Source organism: Prinia subflava, chromosome 13 (assembly GCF_021018805.1).
Source record: "Prinia subflava isolate CZ2003 ecotype Zambia chromosome 13, Cam_Psub_1.2, whole genome shotgun sequence".
NCBI lineage: Eukaryota > Metazoa > Chordata > Aves > Passeriformes > Cisticolidae > Prinia > Prinia subflava.
The window spans coordinates 20,353,336-20,375,896 of NC_086259.1; the positions used below are offsets into that span (position 1 = coordinate 20,353,336).

General features: G+C 57.3%; 2 protein-coding genes across 3 annotated transcripts in view; one reads left to right on the forward strand and one right to left on the reverse strand.

The window, feature by feature from the left end:
- FANCA (FA complementation group A) overlaps positions 1–10,517 on the reverse strand; it is a 33,804-nt gene extending 23,287 nt beyond the window's left edge. Inside the window, exons 1-12 of one of the 2 annotated variants that reach the window (XM_063411024.1) lie at positions 10,427–10,517; positions 9,884–9,990; positions 8,696–8,768; positions 8,403–8,545; positions 8,005–8,100; positions 6,338–6,411; positions 5,221–5,336; positions 4,522–4,604; positions 4,053–4,086; positions 1,720–1,786; positions 980–1,092; positions 274–350 (exon numbers count right to left, since the gene is read on the reverse strand). In XM_063411024.1, the coding sequence (XP_063267094.1) occupies positions 274–350; positions 980–1,092; positions 1,720–1,786; positions 4,053–4,086; positions 4,522–4,604; positions 5,221–5,336; positions 6,338–6,411; positions 8,005–8,100; positions 8,403–8,545; positions 8,696–8,768; positions 9,884–9,990; positions 10,427–10,466 (1,023 nt within the window). In that variant the 5' untranslated portion in view covers positions 10,467–10,517. Of the gene's footprint in view, positions 1–273; positions 351–979; positions 1,093–1,719; positions 1,787–4,052; positions 4,087–4,521; positions 4,605–5,220; positions 5,337–6,337; positions 6,412–8,004; positions 8,101–8,402; positions 8,546–8,695; positions 8,769–9,883; positions 9,994–10,426 lie in introns of both variants that reach the window. The other variant, XM_063411023.1, reaches the window with a different exon arrangement.
- Positions 10,518–14,717: 4,200 nt separating this feature from the next.
- Positions 14,718–22,555, forward strand: SPIRE2 (spire type actin nucleation factor 2). Its single transcript, XM_063410525.1, has 15 exons — positions 14,718–14,969; positions 17,904–17,941; positions 18,103–18,462; positions 18,729–18,809; positions 18,887–19,051; positions 19,132–19,218; positions 19,328–19,436; positions 19,513–19,682; positions 19,763–19,913; positions 20,020–20,153; positions 20,410–20,544; positions 20,626–20,693; positions 20,813–20,840; positions 21,044–21,159; positions 21,242–22,555. The coding sequence occupies exons 1-15, from the start codon at positions 14,756–14,758 to the stop codon at positions 21,456–21,458; spliced, it is 2,073 nt and encodes a 690-aa protein (XP_063266595.1). The 5' UTR covers positions 14,718–14,755; the 3' UTR covers positions 21,459–22,555.
- The last annotated feature ends 6 nt before the right edge of the window (positions 22,556–22,561 follow it).

The window sequence follows — 22,561 nt, forward strand, 5'->3', positions numbered from 1 at the left end:
AAACTACAATTCTTTCAGAATCCATCTCATTTTCTGTGCCAGTGAAAATTCCCATCTCCAATCAGCATCTCTGTTCTCATTAAGTGCTTTGCACTAGCAAAAACCACTGTAGTTCTTTTCCTTCGTGCTTCCTCCCCCCAGAGTTTCTGGCCATTGGTTTGGATCCTGCAACTGGATAATGTTGCACTAATTTCCAGTAATCTGATTTCTGGTATTTCAGTGGATATAAACCCAATATAATGAAGTTCTCTGAGTGACACCAGGCAGATTTACCTTGCGATACAGAGCCGTGAGCAGGGGAGAAGTCCTGGTAAAGCTCCACTCCTTCTGCATCTGGATGGCATCAGACACTGCACCCACAAAAGGAAAACTTCAGCAGCAGCTTTTAAAACACACCCAAAACACATAAGTTTCCTTTGTGCAGCCATTAAAAACTGCCCAGTGGGATTCTGTCTCCCATTTCTCTTTGAACGTGGGCTGTGGCACAGGGACCATTCCCCTATTGCACTGTCACCCCAGAGCTGTTTCCATGATCACACGTGTGTAGGCTGACATGGCACACGCAGAGAGAACCAGCAAGGAATCAGCTTTTCCCTCATCAACCTCTTTCATCTGGGAGCCAGCAATGACACAGCTCTCCCACACAACAGACAAGCAGCTCCAGACCACAGCTCAGGGGATTTTTCAATAGATTTCATAGCTCAGACATATTTCTTCCTAAAAACATTGAGCTTCACAATTACTGATCTGGGATTAGAACCAAAATTTTCTTCTGAACTATGACCCTCAGATGACTTTTTTTGCTTGATTTTGCTCCTTCTACAGACCCCAGGAAGGAGTTAAGAAGCCTGGAGGCTGCTCAGGGTCTGGGTCCTCCAGGCTGGGCCCCACTCAGTGTGGGACAGAGCTCTGGACACATCTGGACACACCTGGAGACACCTGGAGATACCTGGACACACCTGCCCCTGCCCATTCCCACCTTTCAGCACCGGGTTGTAGGTGAGAACCTCGGTCAGGGTGTGTCTGAAAAACTGCCTCAAGGAATCCATGGGAGCCACACTTCCATAAAGGGACACATTAAACACATTCAGCCTGCAAAGGACAAGGAAATACCAGAAACAATGTCAGCCTGGTGATCAGCCAGGTCCTGATCAATTATGATCAGCCAGGTCCTGATCAATTATGATCAGCCAGGTACTGATCAATTATGATCCACCAGCTGCCGATGTAATGGGAACAACCAGGTGCAGCTTAGGGTGAATGACTGATTTTTATTCTACATCTATCATCTCAAATTGCCACAAATATATACGTATTTTTTATGTGAGTCTAAGGGGTATTCCTGCACGGGGCTGAAGGTGACATGTACAAAGCAGTTAAATAAAACAAATTTGGAACCAGGAACTGGAGATTATTTCACCTTCCAGGTGCTTCTGCTCAGGGAAAATTTGATGGGGAATTTCTGGCATGACAAGAGGGAGGTCCAGGATTGGCTCCAGCACTGCCAGAATCCACCTTCCTGCCTGGCCCTTATCTTTTTTACAAGCTCTTTTGTCTGCACATATTTTATTAGAGGAGAATACCAAGCACAAGGAGCACTGGGAGGGGTGGGAAATGTGTAAATAAGGAAAAAACACCCCATAACGTTCCTCCTATTTCAGTAAGAAATGCAACAGTGGATCAAAGCCTCCTCCTGACACTGTTTGGAATGTTTCTTACCAGAACCTCACAGCTTGCACCATGGAAACGTCTTCCTGCTTCTCTTTACCAACAGCATCAAGCAGCCCTAGACCCCAAAGCACACAAAAACCCAGTGAGAAAAGAGCTGTGACACTAAACCCCACATGGGAACTGACAGGAATTAGAATTGGTGCCCCTTTACAAAGGTGACCCCGCTAGGGAAATGTGCAGAAGCCACTCAGCAGCTAAATTCTTACCAGATTTTCTCCAAAGTGACACAGACACTCAGAAACTATTACCACTGACCTTGAACCAATTTAAAAACATTCCCAAGAACGTGCTAATAATGAAGCCACCTAAAAATGCATATAGATCAGTATTTCATTTCCAAAGCCAACCCTAATGCCTCTGTGAGTGTGAGCACGGTGAAGCCTGTCTGGGGGCAGGGGTTTGCACAAGCTGAATTAACCACCCTGCAAACCACGGTCCGAACAAAGAGCAGGCTGGGGGAGGGCCACGCGTTTGTAATGTGCCATTTGCATAGCAGGGATTCCTTTAAAAGCTCGATCTGCCCCAGAAGGACGGGTAGAGATCAAACAGGTTGGCAGCTTGCGCAGCGTTGTCTTGACGATCAGCCCACAGCACTCCGAGCCCACAGACTGGGAAACCCTTTCCTTTGCAGTCTGCTGCAGCAGCACTTCTTTGTGCCACCCTGCCTTGAAAACCCTCCTCTTTCATCTGTTACAGGCGCTCGGTTTGTGTATTCAAATCATTTCGTTAAGAAAAAAAAAAAAAACCCTGAAAAGAAAATTTACTGAGCAGGGGCAGCGAACCAGGCATCCCTCACTTGCCACCACAGCTTTGGGATGTAACACTCTCCTCTCCTGCTGAGGAATACTTTAAGGTTAAGTAGGGGAGAATAAAGCAAAGGAGATAAACTCAGCTTATCTTCAGACACAGCAGTTCAGCACTGCCAGATCATCACAGTGAACACACTGCTCCCGTGCTACTCCCAGCCTGTCCTTCTCCTCCTGTGAAGGTCTTCAGAAATGGGGGATTCTTTTACATTAAAAATCCAAATGTTCTCCAAAGATCAATGAAGCGAGACCCCCTCAAAGGTGACCCAAAAGTATGGACTAGTAAAGTATCTGATATAAACCCCATGTAAAGCATTTTGCAGGCGTGCAGGCTGCGAGCGTGGCAGTGCAGGCTGCGCAAACGGGAAGGGCAAATGAAGAGCAGGGCGCAGACTCTGCCTGCCAACAGCCTGCTCCTCCTCCCCCAAAATCCCTGCTCCTCTCTTGAGAAGGGCTGGTTTGCAATTGTTAAAGGGCCACCTGAGGCAGGGTTCATACATACTAAATAATAAAGCACTTCTCTGGCAGCTTTCCCTTTTTAGAAGGGCTCCCAAGGTCTGTGAGGCGTTTCTGTGCACAGACAGTGCTCCCTGCGAGAGCAGGGCAAGGGATGGGGCTGGCAGTGCCCACAGGGATGGAGGGAGGTGTGGATGGTGTGGCTGGGATGGGGTCACCTTACAGCAGGGAAGAGCAGCAGCCTCTGCAGCAGCACTGGGCAGGAAAGGTGCCAGCAAGGGAAGCGCTGTCACTGAGGAGACAGGAGTGCCAGCAGCTGCACTCAGGTGACACCAGCCAGGGCTGTGGGACACAGGAGGGGTGTAAGGAACGTGACAACAGCAGGTACAGCATCTCCCCGTGAGGATCAGCTGTGACACAGGACAGAAATAGCCCTGGTGTGAGAGTGTTTAGTCTTCCTGCGTCAGGATTTGCCGGTGAGTCAGGCGCTGCTGCCTTGAGCCCTCAGCAGTGGCACCAGGGCAGCTCAGGCCAGGGCAGGCAGGCTGCAGCTTGTGAACATTGGTGTTTAAAGACTGCACACCTACACGAGATGTCTTTGCTCAGCACAAAAATAGAGGTTTCAGGAAACATTAGCCTGCAAATCCAAACGGTGAGTCAGCAGAATCGCTCCTCCCGCTGTCAATTCAAATTTAATTTACTAGGCAGAAAAAACAAATCTAAGCAGCAAAACTGATCCTGGCCTAACCTCTGTGCTCCACCTGCTTCCAAGAAAACCTGTTAAAAATCAGAAAATTGGGTATCTATACGATGTTACAGCTGGGAGCAGGAAAAAAAAGTAGCATAAAAGGCAAGAAATTATCTGCAGTGTCTGGAGACACTTTAGGAGAACCACAGAGAAAGCAGAGGCAAATAAAAGCAGTGACATAAATATTATGCACAGCAGCACAGACAAAGCAGCCAGGCAAAGGATTTCTCCTTGGGGATTCAGCAGTGAGCAAGGAATAGAAGTCTTGGAAACAGCAGTGGCTGCACAAAGCTGGGATCAGCAATACTCACATGCCAGCATTCTCTGCAAGACAGCACGGCAGATCTGTTCAAAATGAACAAATTAAGGGATTCAGAGTTTTAAAGAGCTGCAGTTCAATGCAGAAAAAATAAATTGACTCAAAGAGTTTTGTCCCTCTTAAAGCTTCGCTTTGACCTTAGGCTCTGCAATAGAACAGATAAAATAGACAGAGGGGCAGCATTTCCAACCTTACAGCATTCCATGTCTCATATTCAGATGGAAGACCCAAGCAAGCCAGGTGAAAGGAAGTTTAAAAACCTCTTGATGAGCCACCTTGGAGCAATTCTCCACACAAAAAGTCTCAATTCTGGTGTCACCATTTCCCCCACTCCAGCACCTGTACCACCACCCTCTCCTTGCAGCTCCAAGCTCTGCATTATTTGCACTCAGCAAGAGCCAGAGATTACTGGAATTGCTTTATTAAAGCACCATTTGCAACCAAGTTCATTTTGTCCTTACGTAGGCAACCTTCTGGAATTCCACCTTCCTTTCCAGCTCTGCAGTCTGCTCAAAGCCGTACTGAAGAAACACGATGGCAAAGTCTGCAAATCAAGAAGGAATTGGTGTTCCAGCATCCCCTTGGCACACAGGTCACCTGCTCCTTCCCCTCCCACCTGTCCAAACAGTCTCTGGAAAGCCTCCACTCAGCAGGAATAATTTATTGTCTTGGAGTAAAATTATTCCCAGGAAAAAGAATCCAGAACTTCAAGGATTATGAAGTCTAAAGAATTTGCAGTTACGCTCCAGGACCTCTGCAGAACTCAGAGGGGCTGTACTTGATTAGCTGCACTGGTCCACACTCAGACACTGGAGGAAATTTTTCCTAACTAAACTAAGAAAATAAATAATAGAAATTGACAGGGGAGAAATGGAACTCTGAAATATTTCTGGCCCAAAATCTCTCTGGGACTTTTCAATGTCACAGTGCCAGGGTATCATCCCTGAACTACACCCCTCACCACCAGACTTCCTTGAGTTACCATAACTCCAAGGGACAGAAAAATTCAAACCAATTATTTTTTAAAGGGAGAAAATTCACTAAATTTGCCAAACATATAAAAAATATATTCCCCATTGAAATGAGGGAAGGGAACACAAAGTGAGGCCTGTGTTGTCACACCCCTGAGGTTCTGCCCTGCACCCAGCCCAGGGCCTTGCCTGAGAGAATTTGCTGTGCCAGCTCCGTGTCCCCACAGGGGATGTCCCCAGCCTGCTCACAGAGGCCACAGAGGCTGCTGCAGAGCCACTCCACTGCTGCTGGCCCTGCTGGGCTCCTGCAACACACAAAAGCACCCTCAGTCAATCCCTCCTGCTTTCTGTAAGGCTTGGCCCTCTCCACCTGTGCACTCTGCCCTAAACGTGCCACTTCATTTATTTAACTGTTTGGTTTACAGTTGCTTTTTATAATATTTGCTTTATAAAAGGATCCTGCAACACACACATGCAAAGGAAAAACGTGTGTGAAATTGTGCATCTAAGTATTTCCTCATCCCTGACATGAAAGTTTCCATTGAGAAAATCCTGCTACAATAATTTCAGTTGCAATTTCTAGTACACTTGGATAAAAATGCTTAAAAAAAGAAATTAAATTCTTAATCTATGCCTTTGGTTCCCTTAAATTGCTTTCACTGTGAAGAGACAAGTAAACCAATATCAGAAGCCTAGAAAATCACTGGGACATTCCTCTGACACAGTAAGGAGACAACCTGACCTTCACAAATGGGTGAGTTGTTAGCTGTGTATCATGGAATAATGGAACAGTTTGAGTTCAAAGGGGCCTTAATGTTCACTTTGTATCATGGAATAATGGAATAGTTTGAGTGTAAAGGACCTTAACGTTCACCTTGTTTCACCTCATGCTTGGGCAAGGACAACTTTCACCAGACCAGGTTGCTCCAAACCCTGCCCAATTTGGTCTTGGACATTTGCTGAGGGGCAAAAAAACAAACCCCAAAATTCTTAGACTAACAATTCTCTGGAGATTTTTGGTCTGCCAGACCAAAAAGGTGTAAGATCTTGTGAAGATGGATGCACCCACCTTCTGCAGAGCAAGACTTTTCCTCGAGCCCAGCTGGTGGACACCAAGGAGCTAAACTGGGCTAATTACCCCAGAGTAACCCCCCAAGCCCCCAGCAGCTCCTAAACCCTGCTAATCCGATCCCCTGGCAGCACCTGACTATATCCTCAGTCCAGAATACTCATGACTAATCCCTGATTATGTTCCAAGAGGCTTTAGGAGATGAGCTGCATCTGCAGACCCCCGAGCCCTGCTCACCTCTCCAGCAGCTCTGCCAGGCCGGCGATGTCACCGCGGTGCAGGTGCCACACGGCCTCCAGCGCCGGGGGCTCCTGGGGAGATGTCACCATCAGCTCACAGCCTGCACTGTGCAGGTCACTCTTGGCTATTGCAAATGACCCGTGACAAATAAAGCTCAATTCTGTTTATTCCAGCTACCCAGAGGTTGTTAAAATTTAAAATTGGCAACACAGGAGATACCTGGTGATGAAAGATTGTATTTCCTAGGAATTTGGGATGGTTTAAGGTTGTAGACACATCACCATTTTAAATTTTCATGCATAAGTAATGAATATATTAATCACTTTTCCTCTGGAATAATGCTGATTCTGCAGATTTAAAGGAGCAGGGATTTCCAGGTAACACAGCTGAGTTTCAGGTCTTGTTAATGCAGATCAACATCCAGATTAGAGAATTGTCTTTTAGTCTATTAACTGTTTATTAGTCTCTGTGGAACAAGGTTGCCACCCTCAAGTCCATATCCCAATAGAGCTGGGATTGCAGGAGACTACAGGAAGAGAGACTGCAATTATCCAGGCAGAAAAATGGACACAAAGGAAAAATGAACAAAAATCTGCACCAGGCATTGCTGCCCTGTAACATCCCTTTCAGCTCCTGCCCAGAACAGCACATCCAGGAGAGCCCTGAGCCAGCAAAACAGCACTGCAGGGTGCACCTGGCACGGGAAAGGTGCAGCAGCAGCTTCTGAGCATTCCAGGCAGAATCAAGGCCACCATAAAACCTTCCCACCTCAAGAAGGAAGAGGCATTTGGAAAAGCCAAAGCCTCGGGAGCTTTCTGCAATGACCAGCAGCTGCCTCACACCCTGACCCCAAACTCGCCCACATACTTTGTCTTCACAACCTAATTCTTACTGTAACACCCTCAGTTACAGAGTTATCTCTTACTTATCCTCATGTCTGCCCCAGGACCAGGAGATCTTAATCAGCCTGTGAAACACACAGGTTCTATTTTCAGCTCAGGAGCGGGTATTTGAGACCAGAGCACGGCCCCTTATCTGGGCAGATCAGCCTTTTGCTCCTTTCCCATGAGAGCAGTGAGGAATCACCACTGTCCCACTCATAAAAAGCCCTTAACTCCACTCACAGCACCACTTGTCTCCACAAAATGCACCCAAATGAAATCAAGACATCCCATCTGTGAGGCAGCACAAGCTGTTATCTGCTCTCTGGTTTCTCTCCCTGTGGCCTCACTTTGTCTTGTCACCATTCCCAGGTAAACAAAGCGGAGAACCAGGATAGCAAAGACACTTGGAATATTGCTGGCAAAGCACATGAAGGGCTCTGGGACTGCCACCCCACAGTCAGCTGGGAGTTTCTGCACTTGACCTGGAGAACACCCCAAAACCAGCCCCTGATCACCATGGTGCTGTCAATGACCTTTTGTGTCCAATAATTCAAATAATTCCAAACCTCAACTGAGTTCAAAAAGCAAATCCTGCAGAGGCAAGGAAGTTCCCAGTGAACTTGCTCTAAAATAAACAAAACAACCAAAAAAACCCACCATCTGTAATTGAGCTTTGGAAGGTCAGGAAAACCAGTCATTCTCAGGAATTCAGAGATGCCACATCCCATGGATGAAACCTCATGGTCTGTGACACCACAATGTTTCTCCATGAGTTCTCACCTTCATTTGCCACATTTCCTGGCAGAAGAGGGAGCGACAGAACATGTTGTTTGCCAGCAGATCCTTCACAGTCTGAAGCAAGCAGGACAACCTCTTCTGGCGTCACCCCAGAAATGAAGCAGAAATAATTCCCTTTGTGAATAACACGCTCACAGAAAAACTATTTGTTGCTTTGCCCTGTTTGCTGTTTTTTAAAGGGTCAAATAATGGGGAGAATTCAGGGAAAAGGCCTAAATTTCTCTTCTTATAGATCTTATACTTCTGCAAGCAAACCGAACACCTCAGTGAATAATTGTCCACTCGTGTTTGGGGCTTAATCAGGACAGATAAACTGGGCTTAAAGTCAAACCCAACAGTGCTGTTTTGTTGATAAATTAAAGATAAAGCCTTCCCCTTACTCTCTGGTCAGAGTTCAGCAGTGGGGCTCTCGAGGGGCTGGCAGAATCCTGGCAGATCCGCTCCACGTTGGCAACGGCATTTTTGGCTGCCAAGGTCGCTGTGGGCACACCCAGCTTTGAGGCCTGTTCCTGCAGGACAGAGACTAAACAAAACAGCAAGGCAGAAGACTGTCATCACCAGAAGAAACAGGACCAGGACAACGAAAATAAAGGAAAACAGGGGTTGCATATAAAGGCAGAAGTTCAATATTGAGGAAGAGTTCTTCCCCGCCTCTGGCCTGGTAGATGCTCACCTATAAATGACTCTGGTGACACTCCCTGGTGCTCTGCCCCATCCTGCACCCCTGGTTTGGCTGAATCTCCCACCTGGAAACCAAATAAAACCATAAAACTCTTAGATGTCTGTCACACACATTTACAAACCTATCCCTGCTCTGCTGGAGAAACTGCAGTGAAATTAACTCGGAATTCCCACATGGGAGTGGAAAAGCCCAGACTTCACCTTACAAGAGATATGTGTTTAGTTATTGTCAGATTATGCAGAAAAAAGGAGATACAGGTCGAAGTTCCTCATCCCCAGGGACCAAACAGCTCAGCAGCAGCACCAGGAGCAGAATTTCTATAATACTTATCTTTCAAGTCCCTTCTATGAAGCCACGAGGCCATAAATATTTGATGAAACATGTCCAAATGTTGGATCATTTTCTAGTTAAATCCCCTTTTTCTTTTTATAAAGGGAAATATTCTCTAGAGAGAGATCCTGACCTATGGGAGATATTTGTATTATCTGTCGAATCTGCAAAATTGGTGTGTGAGGAGAGGGAGAACGTGGCTGAATCCCAACAGTGGCTCAAGATAAGGTGATCATGAAGACAGTCATGTCAGTCAGATGTGGCTGGTAATTCAGAGAAAAGCCTGAATTGTCTTCCCTAGATTCACAAGAAGCCAGTTCTGACAAGGAAAATGAACTGGATTTCCCTTTGTCCCAAATCCAAACCATGCTTAGCCATTAGCCTGTAAAACATTGATGGAAAAGGGATGACAATTTCATTTCTGCAACACAGAGCATTCAACTTCATCTTATTCCTACACTGGTGGCTTTTCTTTCCACGTATCACAGAAAACTGTGTTCCTGGGACACTGACTCCACAGCCGGGATCTCCCACTATCCCAGCCGGGATCTCCCATTATCCCAGCCGGGATCTCCCATTATCCCAGCCGGGATCTCCCACTATCCCAGCCGGGATCTCCCATTATCCCAGCCGGGATCTCCCACTATCCCAGCCGGGATCTCCCATTATCCCAGCCGGGATCTCCCATTATCCCAGCCGGGATCTCCCACTATCCCAGCCGGGATCTCCCATTATCCCAGCCGGGATCTCCCACTATCCCAGCCGGGATCTCCCATTATCCCAGCCGGGATCTCCCATTATCCCAGCCGGGATCTCCCATTATCCCAGCCGGGCTTGTCCCGTCCCTACCTCCAGGAGGAGGTCACCCAGGTTCTGGTGCTGATCCAGCAGCCGCAGAGCCGCTTCCTGGAGCTCCGCTTCGCTCCCAAAGGGGCTTTTCCTCTTCCTGGCTCTCCCTGCTGAGAAGTTTGGGTTTATTGAGCAGAGTGTTCCCCGGGCACCCCGACATCACCTCCCGCTCCCTGCTGCGGGCGAGGGCAGAGCGGGGTGCGAGGAAAACATGCGGGGGACATGAGGGCAGGGAGAGGGGGTGTACGAGGGCAGAAATTATGAACCGGGGCACGGGGGCTTTGAGGAAGGTAGAGGTTGCGAACCGGGGCACGGAGGCTTTGAGGAAGGCAGAGGTTGTGAACCGGGACACGGGGGCTTTGGGGAAGGCAGAGGGAGGAATACGGAGCGGGACACGTGGGCAGACAGAGGGGTGTGTGCAGCTAGAGAGAAGGGGCGTACGAAGGCAGAGCGGGGACACTCGCGCTCCCCGTCCCCTCCGCTGTCCCCGCGGGGAGCGCCCGGCGCGGAGTTGGGCCCGGGGCCGCCTCAGCCCACACGTACCGAGCAGGTCCCGCCACCTCCTCCCGCCCGCGCCCGCCATCGCGGCCGCCGCTTCCCGCCGCGCCAGCCCGCGCCACCATTGGCTGAGCGGGCCGAGCCCCCCTCGCCGATTGGCTGGAAGGGACGAGGGGCTGTGGTCGCTCCCACCCCGCTGCCTCTGCCCATTGGTTGGAGGCGTGGCGTGGTCCCGCCCTCTGCCGCCCTCTTGGTAGTGGCGGCGGTGGGAGCTGCCATGTTGGGAGTGGCGGGGAGTGGCGGGGGAGGGACACGGAGGGACACGGGGGGACACGGGGGGACACGGAGGGACACGGGGGGACACGGGGGGACACGGGGGGTCGGGCACCCTGACGGGACCCGCTCCGCACTGGCTGAGAGCTGAGGACTGTGTGGGACACGGTGGGGGACCTGTCAGTTCGGAGCGGTGAGGATGCTGCTGACCCTGCTCCCACCCGGGGAAGGGAACAAGAGCGGCTGGAATTCCCAAAGGGGAGAATCATCAGCATTGCTGGGAGAATAAATCATGGAATCACAGCATGGATTGGATTAGAAGGGAATGGTTTGTGCTGGAAGGGACCTTAAAGCTCATCCTGTTCCACCCCCTGCCATGGGCAGGGACACCTTCTGCTGTCCCAGGCTGCTCCAAGCCTGGCCTTGGGCACTTCCAGGGATCCAGGGGCAGCCACAGCTTCTTTGTCCTGTGCCAGGCCCTGCCCACCCCTCCCACTGCCCCATCTAACCCTGCCCTCTGGCAGTGGGAACCCCTTCCCCCTTGTCCTGGCACTCCAGGCCCTTGTCCAAAACCCCTCTCCTTCTTCTTCCTCAGCTCTCTTTAGGTCCAGAATGGCCGCAAAGCTTCACAAGGAGCAGAATAGAATTCCCAGAGGGATTTTTCCCTCTGATCTGATCCTTCCTGACGGTGAACCGCTGCTGTTGGCCACCACGGCTTGGAGCAGCAGTGGTGATTCTTTATGGAAAGATGAAGTCCCCGGGGTGTGTCCAGCGTCAGGCAGCAGCTCCTGCTGGGATTGGCCATGGATGGTTTATTGAGGTTTATTGGCCAGGCAGGCTGTGAGTCAGCAGCACAGGATGCCAGGAGCTGGGGAGAATTTCCCTTTCCCAGCAGTGCCGGCAGATCCAGCACGGCATCCAGCATGGACAGTGCCATGGGGTCCCACCGAGTCTGGGGACCCCTGCCAAAATCACATTCCTGAGTCTCTCTAACCCCCAATGCCACCTGCACGTTTGTGTCAGCCCCAGATTTTGCAGGGGGTCTGGGCAGCCCCAGATTTTGGGATCCCCCATCACGACCAGCCCCAGCAGGCATCTGACTGGGAGCTCAGCATTCCAGGGTGCTCCCAGAGTCCATTCCCAGGGCCCCCAATGGTGTTCCCAAGGTCCTTGCAATGCCTTCAAGGTCTTCAGGGAGTTTCCAAGGGTGACCTTAAGGTCCTCATCCCCCAAGGTGTCCCCAAGGTCCCCAGGGTGCCCCTGAGGTTCCCAAGGGTGTTTCAAATGCCTTTAGATTGGTCACAAACGTCCCCACGGTGTCTCTCAGAGTCTGCCCCCTCAAACTCCGGCCGCATCCGAGGCCAGCATACAGCAGGAGCAAACTGCCCAGTGAGAGGTTCCCTCCTTCCATGTTCCCAGTTTACTGCAACATGGAGGGAATGCAGGAGAGGCACATCCACCCCACAGGTGCTCATCCCAAGTTCCTGTGCCTTTGTAAGGAATCTTTTTACAAATGAGAGCTGAAATCCACGGGAATGGATTATCCATGAGGAATGAGGGGCACAGCCCTGCTGCTGTGGCTCTGTCTGCCCTCCACCCCAGCTCCCCACCTTACCCTGCTTCCACACTGCAGGAGCCAGGAATTCCAGCCCTCCCATAGTGCCCTGACACCATTTCCCAAACACTTCATCTTTCTTTCCCCCCTAATTTCTTTCAGCTTTAATTCTATTTCCCTCATCCACACACACGCTTGGCTTCTGTTCGAGTTTTCCATGCCGGTAGCTTTTAATTACACCACGATTCCGTATTAATTACAGATTTACCCAAAGCAAAGGACTCCATGCTTTATCATGCAAATGCCTTCCCACGGATCCTGCAGGGTGGGTTTTCCTTCAAACGCCGCACGTCCTCCCGCTCCCATCCCCGACGGTGCCGCCCCGGCTGTGTCCGGAGGCGCTGGAAAGCTGGCACGGCACGGCACGGCCCTGCTCCGGTGGGCAGCACGGGTGGCTTTCCTCCCGGCTCAAAGCGGGCTGGTTACAGGGTAAACGGGGCATCCAAACCTCTCAGTTCAGAGCCAGATGCCGGCTCCGCAGCCAGAGCTGCTCCAGGGCTGCAGCTGTGCAGGATCCCCCGGGGATCCAGCCTGGGATGAAGCTCCTGACTCCCTGCAATGTTGTCCCACCTGCCACGGTGCATTTGAGCATTCCCAGAGATGCAGGGACACCTTGGTCACCCGTATCTCTTCTCCCCTTTCTCCAACCACGCAGGGCTGTGTTTCTCAGCTCCATTATCCCTGTTTATTCCCCAAAGATGGAGCTGGCACTGCTCAGGTTCTCTGGGATGGGTGCTGAAGGCTTTTCTGCTCCATCCCCAGCTCTTTGACAGACATCTCCAGCCCTGGAGCAGCTCTTTGGCCATGTGGGACAGGTGATCAGCCATGGATCAGCTCTGTCCCTGTCCCAGCCGTGCCAGGACAGCTCTGGGATTGATCCCAGTTTATGCTCATTGGTTAATGGAGCTGAGACAGGGTTTTATTCTCCTTCCATCATGGAAATGGGAAGCTCATCATGACAAGAGTGTTCATTTGCTCCCTCTGACCTTTCTCATGCACTGGTTGTCCTTTCTGCTCTGCCAGGACAATCCTGCCCTCCCTGTGTGTCTGAAGGGACCAGCTGGTGCCCAAAGCTGATCCTGCTCTCATGTCAGGCTTTCCCAGTGGCTGCGGGATGCCAACCCCACACACCATATTCCCATGGGATATTGTCTCCCTAGAGACTCCAGCTGATCCTGGCACCTTCATCCAGCTCCTGCTGCTCCTGGCCATGCCCAAACCACACTCTGGCATCTGGAGCTCTTGTCCTTCCCTCCAGGAAATTTTCCTGTCCCAGCCTGACCCCTTCCAGTTCCTCATCCCAGCCGAGTGCCCCAGGGCTCCCCCAGCATCCCACAAAGTAGGTGCCTCCTGGCAGGAGTTCCCGTGGGCACTGGCACCCTGTGTTCCTGCCCCGATTCCTGCTCGTGTGTCCCCAGGTGACCCTGGTGCCAAGGCCATCATGTCCCTGCATGTCCTGCCCCACATGTGGCATGGGCTCAATGGGGCAAGGGCCAGGGCAGGGCTGAGCCAGGGCCACTCTGCTCCTTTTGTGGCACAGGGGGGTCTCGTGTCCCTCGGGGGTGTCACCCAGCACTGCTCCGCACCCATGCCAGGCACTGTCCCCATCACATGCCCCGCAATCCACGCCCTGTGCCCAGCTGTGTGCCCTGAACCCTGCACTCTGCACCCAGTTAACCCAGTGCCACCACTCCCCGCTCCCAGCCCTGCAGCCTGGCAGCCTGGGCGGGCCGAGCTGTGCTGTACCGTGCCATGCCATGCCATGCCAAGCCAAGCCAAGCCATGCCATCAGTACTGAGCTGTTCTGTACTGTGCTGAGCCATGCTGTGCCGAGTTGTGCCATGGTACTGAGCTCTGGTGTGCCCTGCTGAGCCATGAGGAGCCGAGCTGTGTTGTGCCATGCCAAGCTGTGCCATCCTGAGCCATACCATACTGTACCGAGCCGTGCTGTGCCATGCCACACTCCACTGCCCCATCCCACTCTGTCCCAAGCTGTGCCAAACACTGCCGAGCCATGTCACACCATAACGTGCCGTGCCACACCGCGCCATGCCAGACTGCAAGAGCTCACCGCGCCGTGCCGTGCTGTGCCGTGCCCCACCGTACCGTACCGTTACTGCACCGTACCGTCCCGAACCGCCCGGCCCGCCCCATGCCGTGCCGTGCCGAGCCGCCCCATGTCCCCCGGCGCCGCCGCGGCCCCTCCCGGCGGGAGCCTGCGGCGGGGTTGGGGCCGGTGCTGGTGCCGGTGCCGGTGCCGGTGCCGGTGCCGGTGTCGGTGTCGGTGTCGGTACCGGTGCCGGGGCGGGGGGCGGGGTCTCTCCCATCGCCCCGCCCCTCCCGTTCGCAGCCCCGCCCCGCCTCTCGCCCCAGCGGGATGGGGAGACGGAGTGGGCGTGGCCTGTTGGGGCGTGGCCCCGCGCGGCCCCGCCCCGTCTCCCCCGCCCGGCGCGCCCCGCCCGCGCTCGGCGGTGCGGGATGGGGCGATGGCGCGGGCGGGCGCGGGGCCGCCGCGGGAGCTGTCCCTGGAGGAGGTGCTGAAGTGCTACGAGCAGCCGCTGAACGAGGAGCAGGCTTGGGCGCTCTGCTTCCAGGGCTGCCGCGCCGCCGCCGCCTCCCCCGTGGCCCCCGCGCCGCTCCGCACCGCCGACATCCGCCTCCGCGCCGACGGCTCCCTCCGCCTGCCCGCCCCGCCGCACGGTGAGGGCCGCCGCCGCCGGGGGGGCGGGAGCGGGCGGCGCCCGCGCGGGGGGGGACGGGACGGCAGCGCCAAGCCGGGCTTACCGGGGTTTACCGTGGTTTACCGGGGTTTACCGGGGCTTACGGGCACCACGACTCGCTGGGGCTTACCGGAGGGCACCGGGGCTTACAGGCGCTGGGAGCGGGGCACCAGGGTTTGCCGGCTCTGGGAGTTATCGGCACCGCGGGAGCGTAGCACCGGGGTTTACCAAGGTTTAGCGGGTCTTACCGGCACGGACACCCGGGACACCGGGACGTTCTGGCACTGGGGCTTATCGGAGCTTGCCGACACTGGGAGCGGGGCACCGGGGCTTACTGGCACCAAAAGCGAGGCACCGGGAGAGGGACACCGGAGCTTACCAGCACTGGGATCCGGCACCGGAGCTTTCCTGCTCCGGAGCTTAACAGCACAAGAAGCGGGGAACTGGGACTTACCGGCACGGCAGCACCAGAGCTTACCGGCACCAGGGCCAGCTAGCACCGGGATCTGGGATGTCGGAACTTACCGGTACCGGGGCTTGCTGGCATCAGCAGTGAGGCGCTGGGATTTACCCGCACCGGTGCTTGCTGGCACTGGGAGCAGCCTACGGTGTTTACCGGCACCGGGGCTTCTCGACACCCCGACCCGGGCCATCGGGATTTACCAGCACAAAGAGCGGGATCTGGGACTTACCGGCACCGGGACTTACCGGCACCGGCAGGGGGTGCTGCACCAGCGTCGGGGACGCGGAGGGACCGGGGCTACCGGCAGAGAGGGGGCACCCGCAGAGGCCCCGGCGGGAAGGATTGGCGGGAAGGACCGGCAGGGACCGGCAGGGGCGGAGAAGAACCGGTACCGGAGCGGCAGATGGGCAGGGGAAGTGGCACCGGAGAGCGGGGGAATGCATCGAGGCACCGGCAGCAGGGGAGCAGTGCAGGGGGTCACCAGAGACACTGTCAGGACAGGAAAAAGGGCCGGTCCCAGCACCGGGAGCCGGGAAGGCAGCACTGACAGGGACGAGGGTGAGCCCAAGCCCTGGCCCTGGCACGGGGGACTGGCACTGCCAGTATCAGCAGAAGGGGTGGCCTGGGGCCTGGGGAAGGGGGTGGGCTTGTGACTTGGTGGTCTGGGACTGGTGTAGCACCGGTACCGGCACTGGCACCAGCAAGATCACTAGCACTGGGCATCCCAGGTGACCCAGTGAGCTGGAGCCAGGTGTGGGTGTTTGCGTGGTCCTGGCACCCACGATGGGGCTGCAGGACACATAGCAAGGACAGATGGACCGACACACAAACACCCACACAGCACATCCACAGGCACCCATCACCCACCTCTGCACTGCAGGGGACCTTGTCCCACACTCCATGGCCCAGGAGTGGCACACGGGACAGCCCCATCCCTGACCTTTGGCCTCCCAGCCATCCTTCCCCAGTGGCTTGCACTGCCAGGTATGGCTGTGACGGTTCCAGGGTGTCACCAGGCTGGCTGCCAGCAGTGGCACCGGGTGGCTCGATGCCACAAGGAGCACTCATAGCGTGGCCAGCGCCTCCACCTGTCTCGCCCCACAGCAAGGCCACCGGGGATGGCGCCTGGTGCCGTGGGGTCGCTGTGTGGCCTCGCTCACATTTGGCAGGGACACTGTGGGGTCACGGTGTGTCCTCAGTGCCGGTGGCTGAGCAGACACAGACAGAGCATCAGGTGGCTCCATGCCCGGGGCAGGGACACGCACAGGCATGGCACGTGCCTGTGGCAGCTGGGCATGGCGTGGTCACACCGGCTCCACTGGTCCTGCATGGGAATGGCCCCACACCCTGCCTTGAGCCACCGCAGGGCAGGACCCGGTGTGACCTGCCAGTGCCACCTATCAGTGCTACTGTGCCACCGCCTGCTCCCAGGTTGCTTCTGTGCCCACCTGAGCCGTCTGCCCAGGAATGAACCAGTGAAGCCTTCACAGTGAAGCCTGAGGCTGGGAGGGCTCTGGGTGCCTTTGGGTGCCACTGCAGGTGGTGGCAGCAGCCTGGTACATGGCTTTGCAGCTCTGCCAGGATACAGGGCTGGATCCAGGCTGGGTGAGCCAGCAGCACCCTCTGGACCCGCTCCAGTTCCCGATCCTATGGGAATTCCCTCCTCAGCTGTGCCCTGGTGACTGGCAGGGGACCCACCAGGTGGCATCCCAGGGTCTGGCACTGCAGTGGGAGCCAGGCACAGTCCAGGACATGTTTTTTTGATGGGTTTGTGTATGGTACCATGGCAGGGCTAGCAGTTGTGCTGCCTTTCCTGTCCAGTCCTGGCTTGCACACGGCTGGCACACGACTGACACATCCTGGTGGCTGCCGCATTGATCAGCTCAATGCAGAGCTAATGATGAGGGAAATGGAGCCGGGAGCCTGGGGACATTGCAGAGGCCACTCCTGTTCCTTGTCCTGCAGCTGCCAGGAGGGTTCAAGCTGCCCACAAGCATGTTCTGGGCTCCCTGTGTGTGCCATGCTCCAGTCCCCACACTGCTTGTGCCACTTGTGCTGTCCACGCTGCCAGTGCCCACATCCCAGAGGGGTGCAGGGGGCAAATCCCCATGGGTGCAGAGCTCTCAGCTGCCTCCAGCCCCAGAGGTGAGGGGTACACGGGTGCTTGTGCCCCTGCAATGTCCCTCTGGGAAGCTGTGCCAGCACTGCCTGATAGCAGGGCTCAACGTGCAGGTGCCCTCTGTCCCTTGGAGCCGTGCCCTGTGACCAGGACAGCACAGGGTGAGCCAGGGAAGGGATCTCAGCCGGGGGAAGGAGCAGCTGGGGGTGTGAGCAGCTCAGGGTGGGGGCTCCACAGCCCGAGTGGGTGGTACCACATCCCTGGGTGATGCAGGGTGGGGTACTCAGCACGGGGCCATGGGTACCAGTGGTGACTCTGCCCTCCTCCCCCAGACCTGCCCGCGCTGCTGACGCCCTCTGCCGAAGCCCAGGTACGTGGGGGCCGGTGGTGCCCGCCTGCCATCACAGCCCGGTGTGGGCTGGGCACGGCCCACCTGCCCCCCTCACCCGGGAGTCACAGGTCCCGCAAGGAGGTGGCGGGGACAGCTGGTGCCAGGGTACATGCGGTCCCCAGCCGGTGCTGTCCCCGCAGATGGTGCAGTCGCTGGGCTTTGCCGTGTACCGGGCGCTGGACTGGGGACTGGACGAGAACGAGGAGCGGGAGCTGAGCCCGCGCCTGGAGCAGCTCATCGACCTGATGACCAACAGCGACTCCGAGGACAGCGGCTGCGCCACGGCCGACGAGGGCTACGGGGGGCAGGATGAGGAGGAGGAGGGGGGCGAGGGGCCGCCCCGCTCCGTGCGCACCTTCGGTCAGGCCATGCGCTGCTGTGCCGCCCGCCTGGCCGACCCCGCCGGCGCCCCGGCGCACTACCAGGCTGTCTGCCGTGCCCTCTTCGCAGAGACCGTGGAGCTCATGGCCTTCCTCGCCAAGATCCGCGATGCCAAGGAGGTGAGCATGTGTCCCACTGGTACCACTGCCCTGCCGAGGAAACCACCTGCAGTGACAAGGGACTGGGGAGGCTGCAGTGCCCCCTCTGCCCATCCCAACCAGGGCTGCTGGTGCCAGTGTTTGGCTGTGCAGCCCCTCCCAAACTTCTGTGCTGGCTGGGAATCAGGAATTGGGGTGCACCTCAATGCTGCAGCCCCATGGCACAGTCCCAGCTGGACCTTCACAGTGCCACCAGGACAGGGTGACAGCATCTTGTGCCTCAACAGCTGCTGCAGAAGCTGAAGGAGGATGAGGAAGAGGAGGAGCGGCCAGCAGCAGAGCTGGGCAACCTGCGCAACACAGACTGGGTACGGCGGTGTGCCGGGCACGGGGGCTGTGCTGGGCAGGGGTGGGTGCTGACGCCGTGCCTGTGTGTCCCCCCCAGGCCCGGCTGTGGGTGCAGCTGATGCGGGAGCTGCGGCACGGGGTGAAGCTGAAGAAGGTGCAGGAGAAGCAGTTCAACCCTCTGCCCACCGAGTACCAGCTCACTCCCTTCGAGATGCTCATGCAGGACATCCGCGCCCGCAACTACAAACTGCGCAAGGTCATGGTGAGCGTGGCCACGGTGCCAGCCCCTCACCCTCTGTCCTGCCACTCTGCAGCCCAGCACTGACCCCCTTCCCTCCCCAGGTGGATGGAGACATCCCCCCCCGGGTGAAGAAAGATGCCCACGAGCTCATACTTGACTTCATCCGCTCCCGGCCCCCCCTGAAGCAGGTGAGTGCCAGCACTGGCCTCCCTCCCTGGCATGACAGTGTTGGTGAGTCCCATGGGTGCCATCCCTGAGCCATGGCCACACCTGGGGTCCCATCTGTGCATCCCACAGGCATCAGAGCGGCGGCTGCGGCCACTGCCCCAGAAGCAGAGGACGCTCCATGAGAAGATCCTGGAGGAGATCAGGCAGGAGCGGAAGCTCCGGCCCGTGGAGCAGAAAGGTACCAGTGTCCCCTCTGCACTGTGCTATGTCACCTGTGTGCCCATCCCGATGGCACTGAGCCCTTCCCTCCACAGGTTACAGCTCCTTGCCCTGCATCCCACACGCCTGTGCCGGCCACCTGACCTCCAGCTCCTGCCTGGAGCTGTCCCTGTGCCCGGCCAGCGCCATGCCTGTGCGCCCACGGCCACGTGTCCTGCTCAAGGCGCCCACCCTGGCCGAGATGGAGGAGATGAACCTCTCCGAGGCAAGGGAGAACCTGCAGAGGTGGGGGGACATGGGGGGTGCCAGGGTGCCCTTGGTGACACGGTGCCCATGGCCTTGCAGGATGAGGACTCTCCGGCCACGGAGGTGCCGCTGAAGCGGGATCGCTCCTTCTCGGAGCAGGACCTGGCACAGCTGCAGAGCCAGCTGGGGGGTGACCAAGCTGTGCCTCGGGAGCCAGAGCCGCTGCAGCCCGAGCCCCGGCCCCGCTCAGGTACTGCCAGGGGGGCCCATGTCCCTGTCCCCAGGGGTCTGTGCCATGCCTTTCAGCGGTGTTGGGCAACATGTCCTTGCCACGGCCTCCCTGTCCCTCCCTGCAGGCTCCGTCCCCGCCAGCTGCCACCCGCTGCCAGATGGCCCAGCAGTGCCCCGAGCTGCCCTCAGTGCTGTGGAGGAGAGGCCAGAGGATGGATCCAGTGCTGGCCCCGCCAGCAGCTCCAAGCACCTCTGGCTGGTGGGTTCTGGGGACACCAGCTGGGGACACTGGGGCTGGGACACCAGGAAAGCATGACCATGGGCACATGGCAGCCTGGCACGAGGACACATGGTGGCTGGGGGTGTCCCTGTGCCAGAGATACTGTGCCTCTCCTGGGACGCTCTCCCTATGCCAGGGATGCTCTGCCCATATTCAGAGGCTCTGCCCTGGCACAGGAGTGCTCTGGCTCTGCCCTGTGCCATAGTCCAGTGTGACATCCCCCCCTCTCCCACAGGAGTTCAGCCACCCTGTGGAGAGCCTGGCCCTGACCGTGGAAGAGATGATCAACGTGCGCAGGGTGCTGGTCAAGGCTGAGATGGAGAAGTTCCTGCAGAGCAAGGAGCTGTACAGCAGCCTGCGGAGGGGGAAGGTGGGAATGGGGACAGGGGGCTCGAGGGACTGGAGGCCATGTGTCCCCACCCACCCCCAGCTCACCCTATTCTGCCCACAGGTCTGCTGCTGCTGCAGGGCCAAGTTTCCTCTCTTCTCCTGGCCCGCGTCGTGTTTCTTCTGCAAACGGTGAGCACTGTGCTGAACTGTGCCATGCTGTGCCATGCTGTGCTGTGTCACAGGGCTGGGAGGGCAGCAGCAGGTCCCCTGCAATGGCCCCTCTCACCCACCTCTCTCTGTGTCCCCAGGTCTGTCTGTAGCTCCTGCAGTCTAAAGGTAAGGGACTGGCTCTGGGCAGTGCCACTGTGTCCCTGCCCCTTGCCCTGTCCCTCTCTTGCCCCATCTTGTCCCTGTCCCATCCCACTGCACTCCTGTCCTGCCTTGTCTCTACACCTGTCTCTGACCCATCCCTATGCCAACCCTGTCCTATCGCATTCCTGTCCCGGTCCCATCCTGCCCTGACTCCCGTATTCCTGCAGATGAAGATGCCTTCCAAGAAGCTGGCTCACATCCCCGTCTACGCGCTGGGCTTCGAGAGCCTGCCGGGCTCGCTGCTGCCCAAGGCCCCGCCGCTGCGCCGGAGGGAGCCCTTCCAGTGAGTCCCTGAGCTTTCCTCCCGCTCTCCCCTCCTCCTCCTGGTCCGCGGGCGGGGGCTGACGGGGTGCCCTGTGCCGCAGCTCACTCTCGGGGCCGTGCTGGCGCCGGGTGGAGGAGGAATTCCCGCACATCTACGCCCAGGGCTCGGTCCTGCGCGACGTCTGCTCCGACTGCGCCGGCTTCGTCACGGACGTGGTCAGCTCCAGCCGCCGCAGCGTGGCCGTGCTCAACGCCAGCGCCGCGTCCCGGCGCCACGCCAAGGCCCGCTCCCTCTACAGCGACGCGTGGCTCAAGTGAAGGACCGGGCGCCCCGGTGACGGTCGCCACGGGGGTGCCGGTCACCCCGGCACGGCCCCCCGATGTACATATATACATAGGATGGATACACACAGCTTCTATATTTATATACATTATGGACCAGGGGGCAAAAGGAGCCGATCCCGCTGTCCCTGCCATCCCCTTCTGTCCCTGCCACCAGCCCCCGCGGGGATGGATCCTGCCGTGGGTCACCGGCAGCGCCCGGGAGGACGGATGTGCTGCGGGGCAGCTCTTGGGGGATGGATCCTGCTGTGGGACACAGCCCCCGCGTTCGCCCCCCGGCCCCGCTTCTGTGCCAAGCCCTGGCTGTGCCGGGGTGCCCGGTGCCCTGGGCTGGCACGGCTGTTCTGTATGTCCCCTCCATAATAAACCCGCTGGGCTGCCCTGGGGCCGCGTGGCTGCTCCTGAGTGGATGGGGGAGCGGGGTGAAAGGTGCTACGGGCTGTGAGCGGATCGGGGATGGGGGCACTCCATCTCACCGTGCACATCTCCCACCGCCATCCCTCTTCCCCCCCGGGCTGTGCCCACCCGTGACCCCGCACGGCACCGTGGGAACACCCCGCTTCCAATTCCCACGCCCCCTCCGCGCTCCCAGCCGCGGCTCCCCAGCGTGTCCCTCGGTCCCGGCCGTGTGCCGGGGCACTGTCCCGCTGCCGTGCCCCGGGCCGTGTCCCTCGGTCCCCAGGCGTGTCCCGGGCCGTGTCGCGGGGCCGTGTCCTGTGGCCGTGTCTGTGGCCGTGTCCCGGGGCCGTGTCCGTGGCCGTGTCCCGGGGCCGTGTCCCGGGCTGTGTCTAGGCTGTGTCTGTGGCCGTGTCCCGGGGCCGTGTCCCTGGGCTGTGTCGCGGGGCCGTGTCCCTCGGTCCCCAGGCGTGTCCCGGGCCGTGTCCGTGGCCGTGTCCGTGGCCGTGTCCCGGGCCGTGTCCCGGGCCGTGTCCCGGAGCGGTGTCCCGTGGCCGTGTCCCGGGCCGTGTCCCTGGGCCGTGTCCCGGGCCGTGTCCCGGGCCGTGTCCCGCCCGCCCCGCGGGCTCGCCCCGTTCCCACGCTGCGCCTTCCGGGACACTCCACGCGACGGAGCGCGCGGG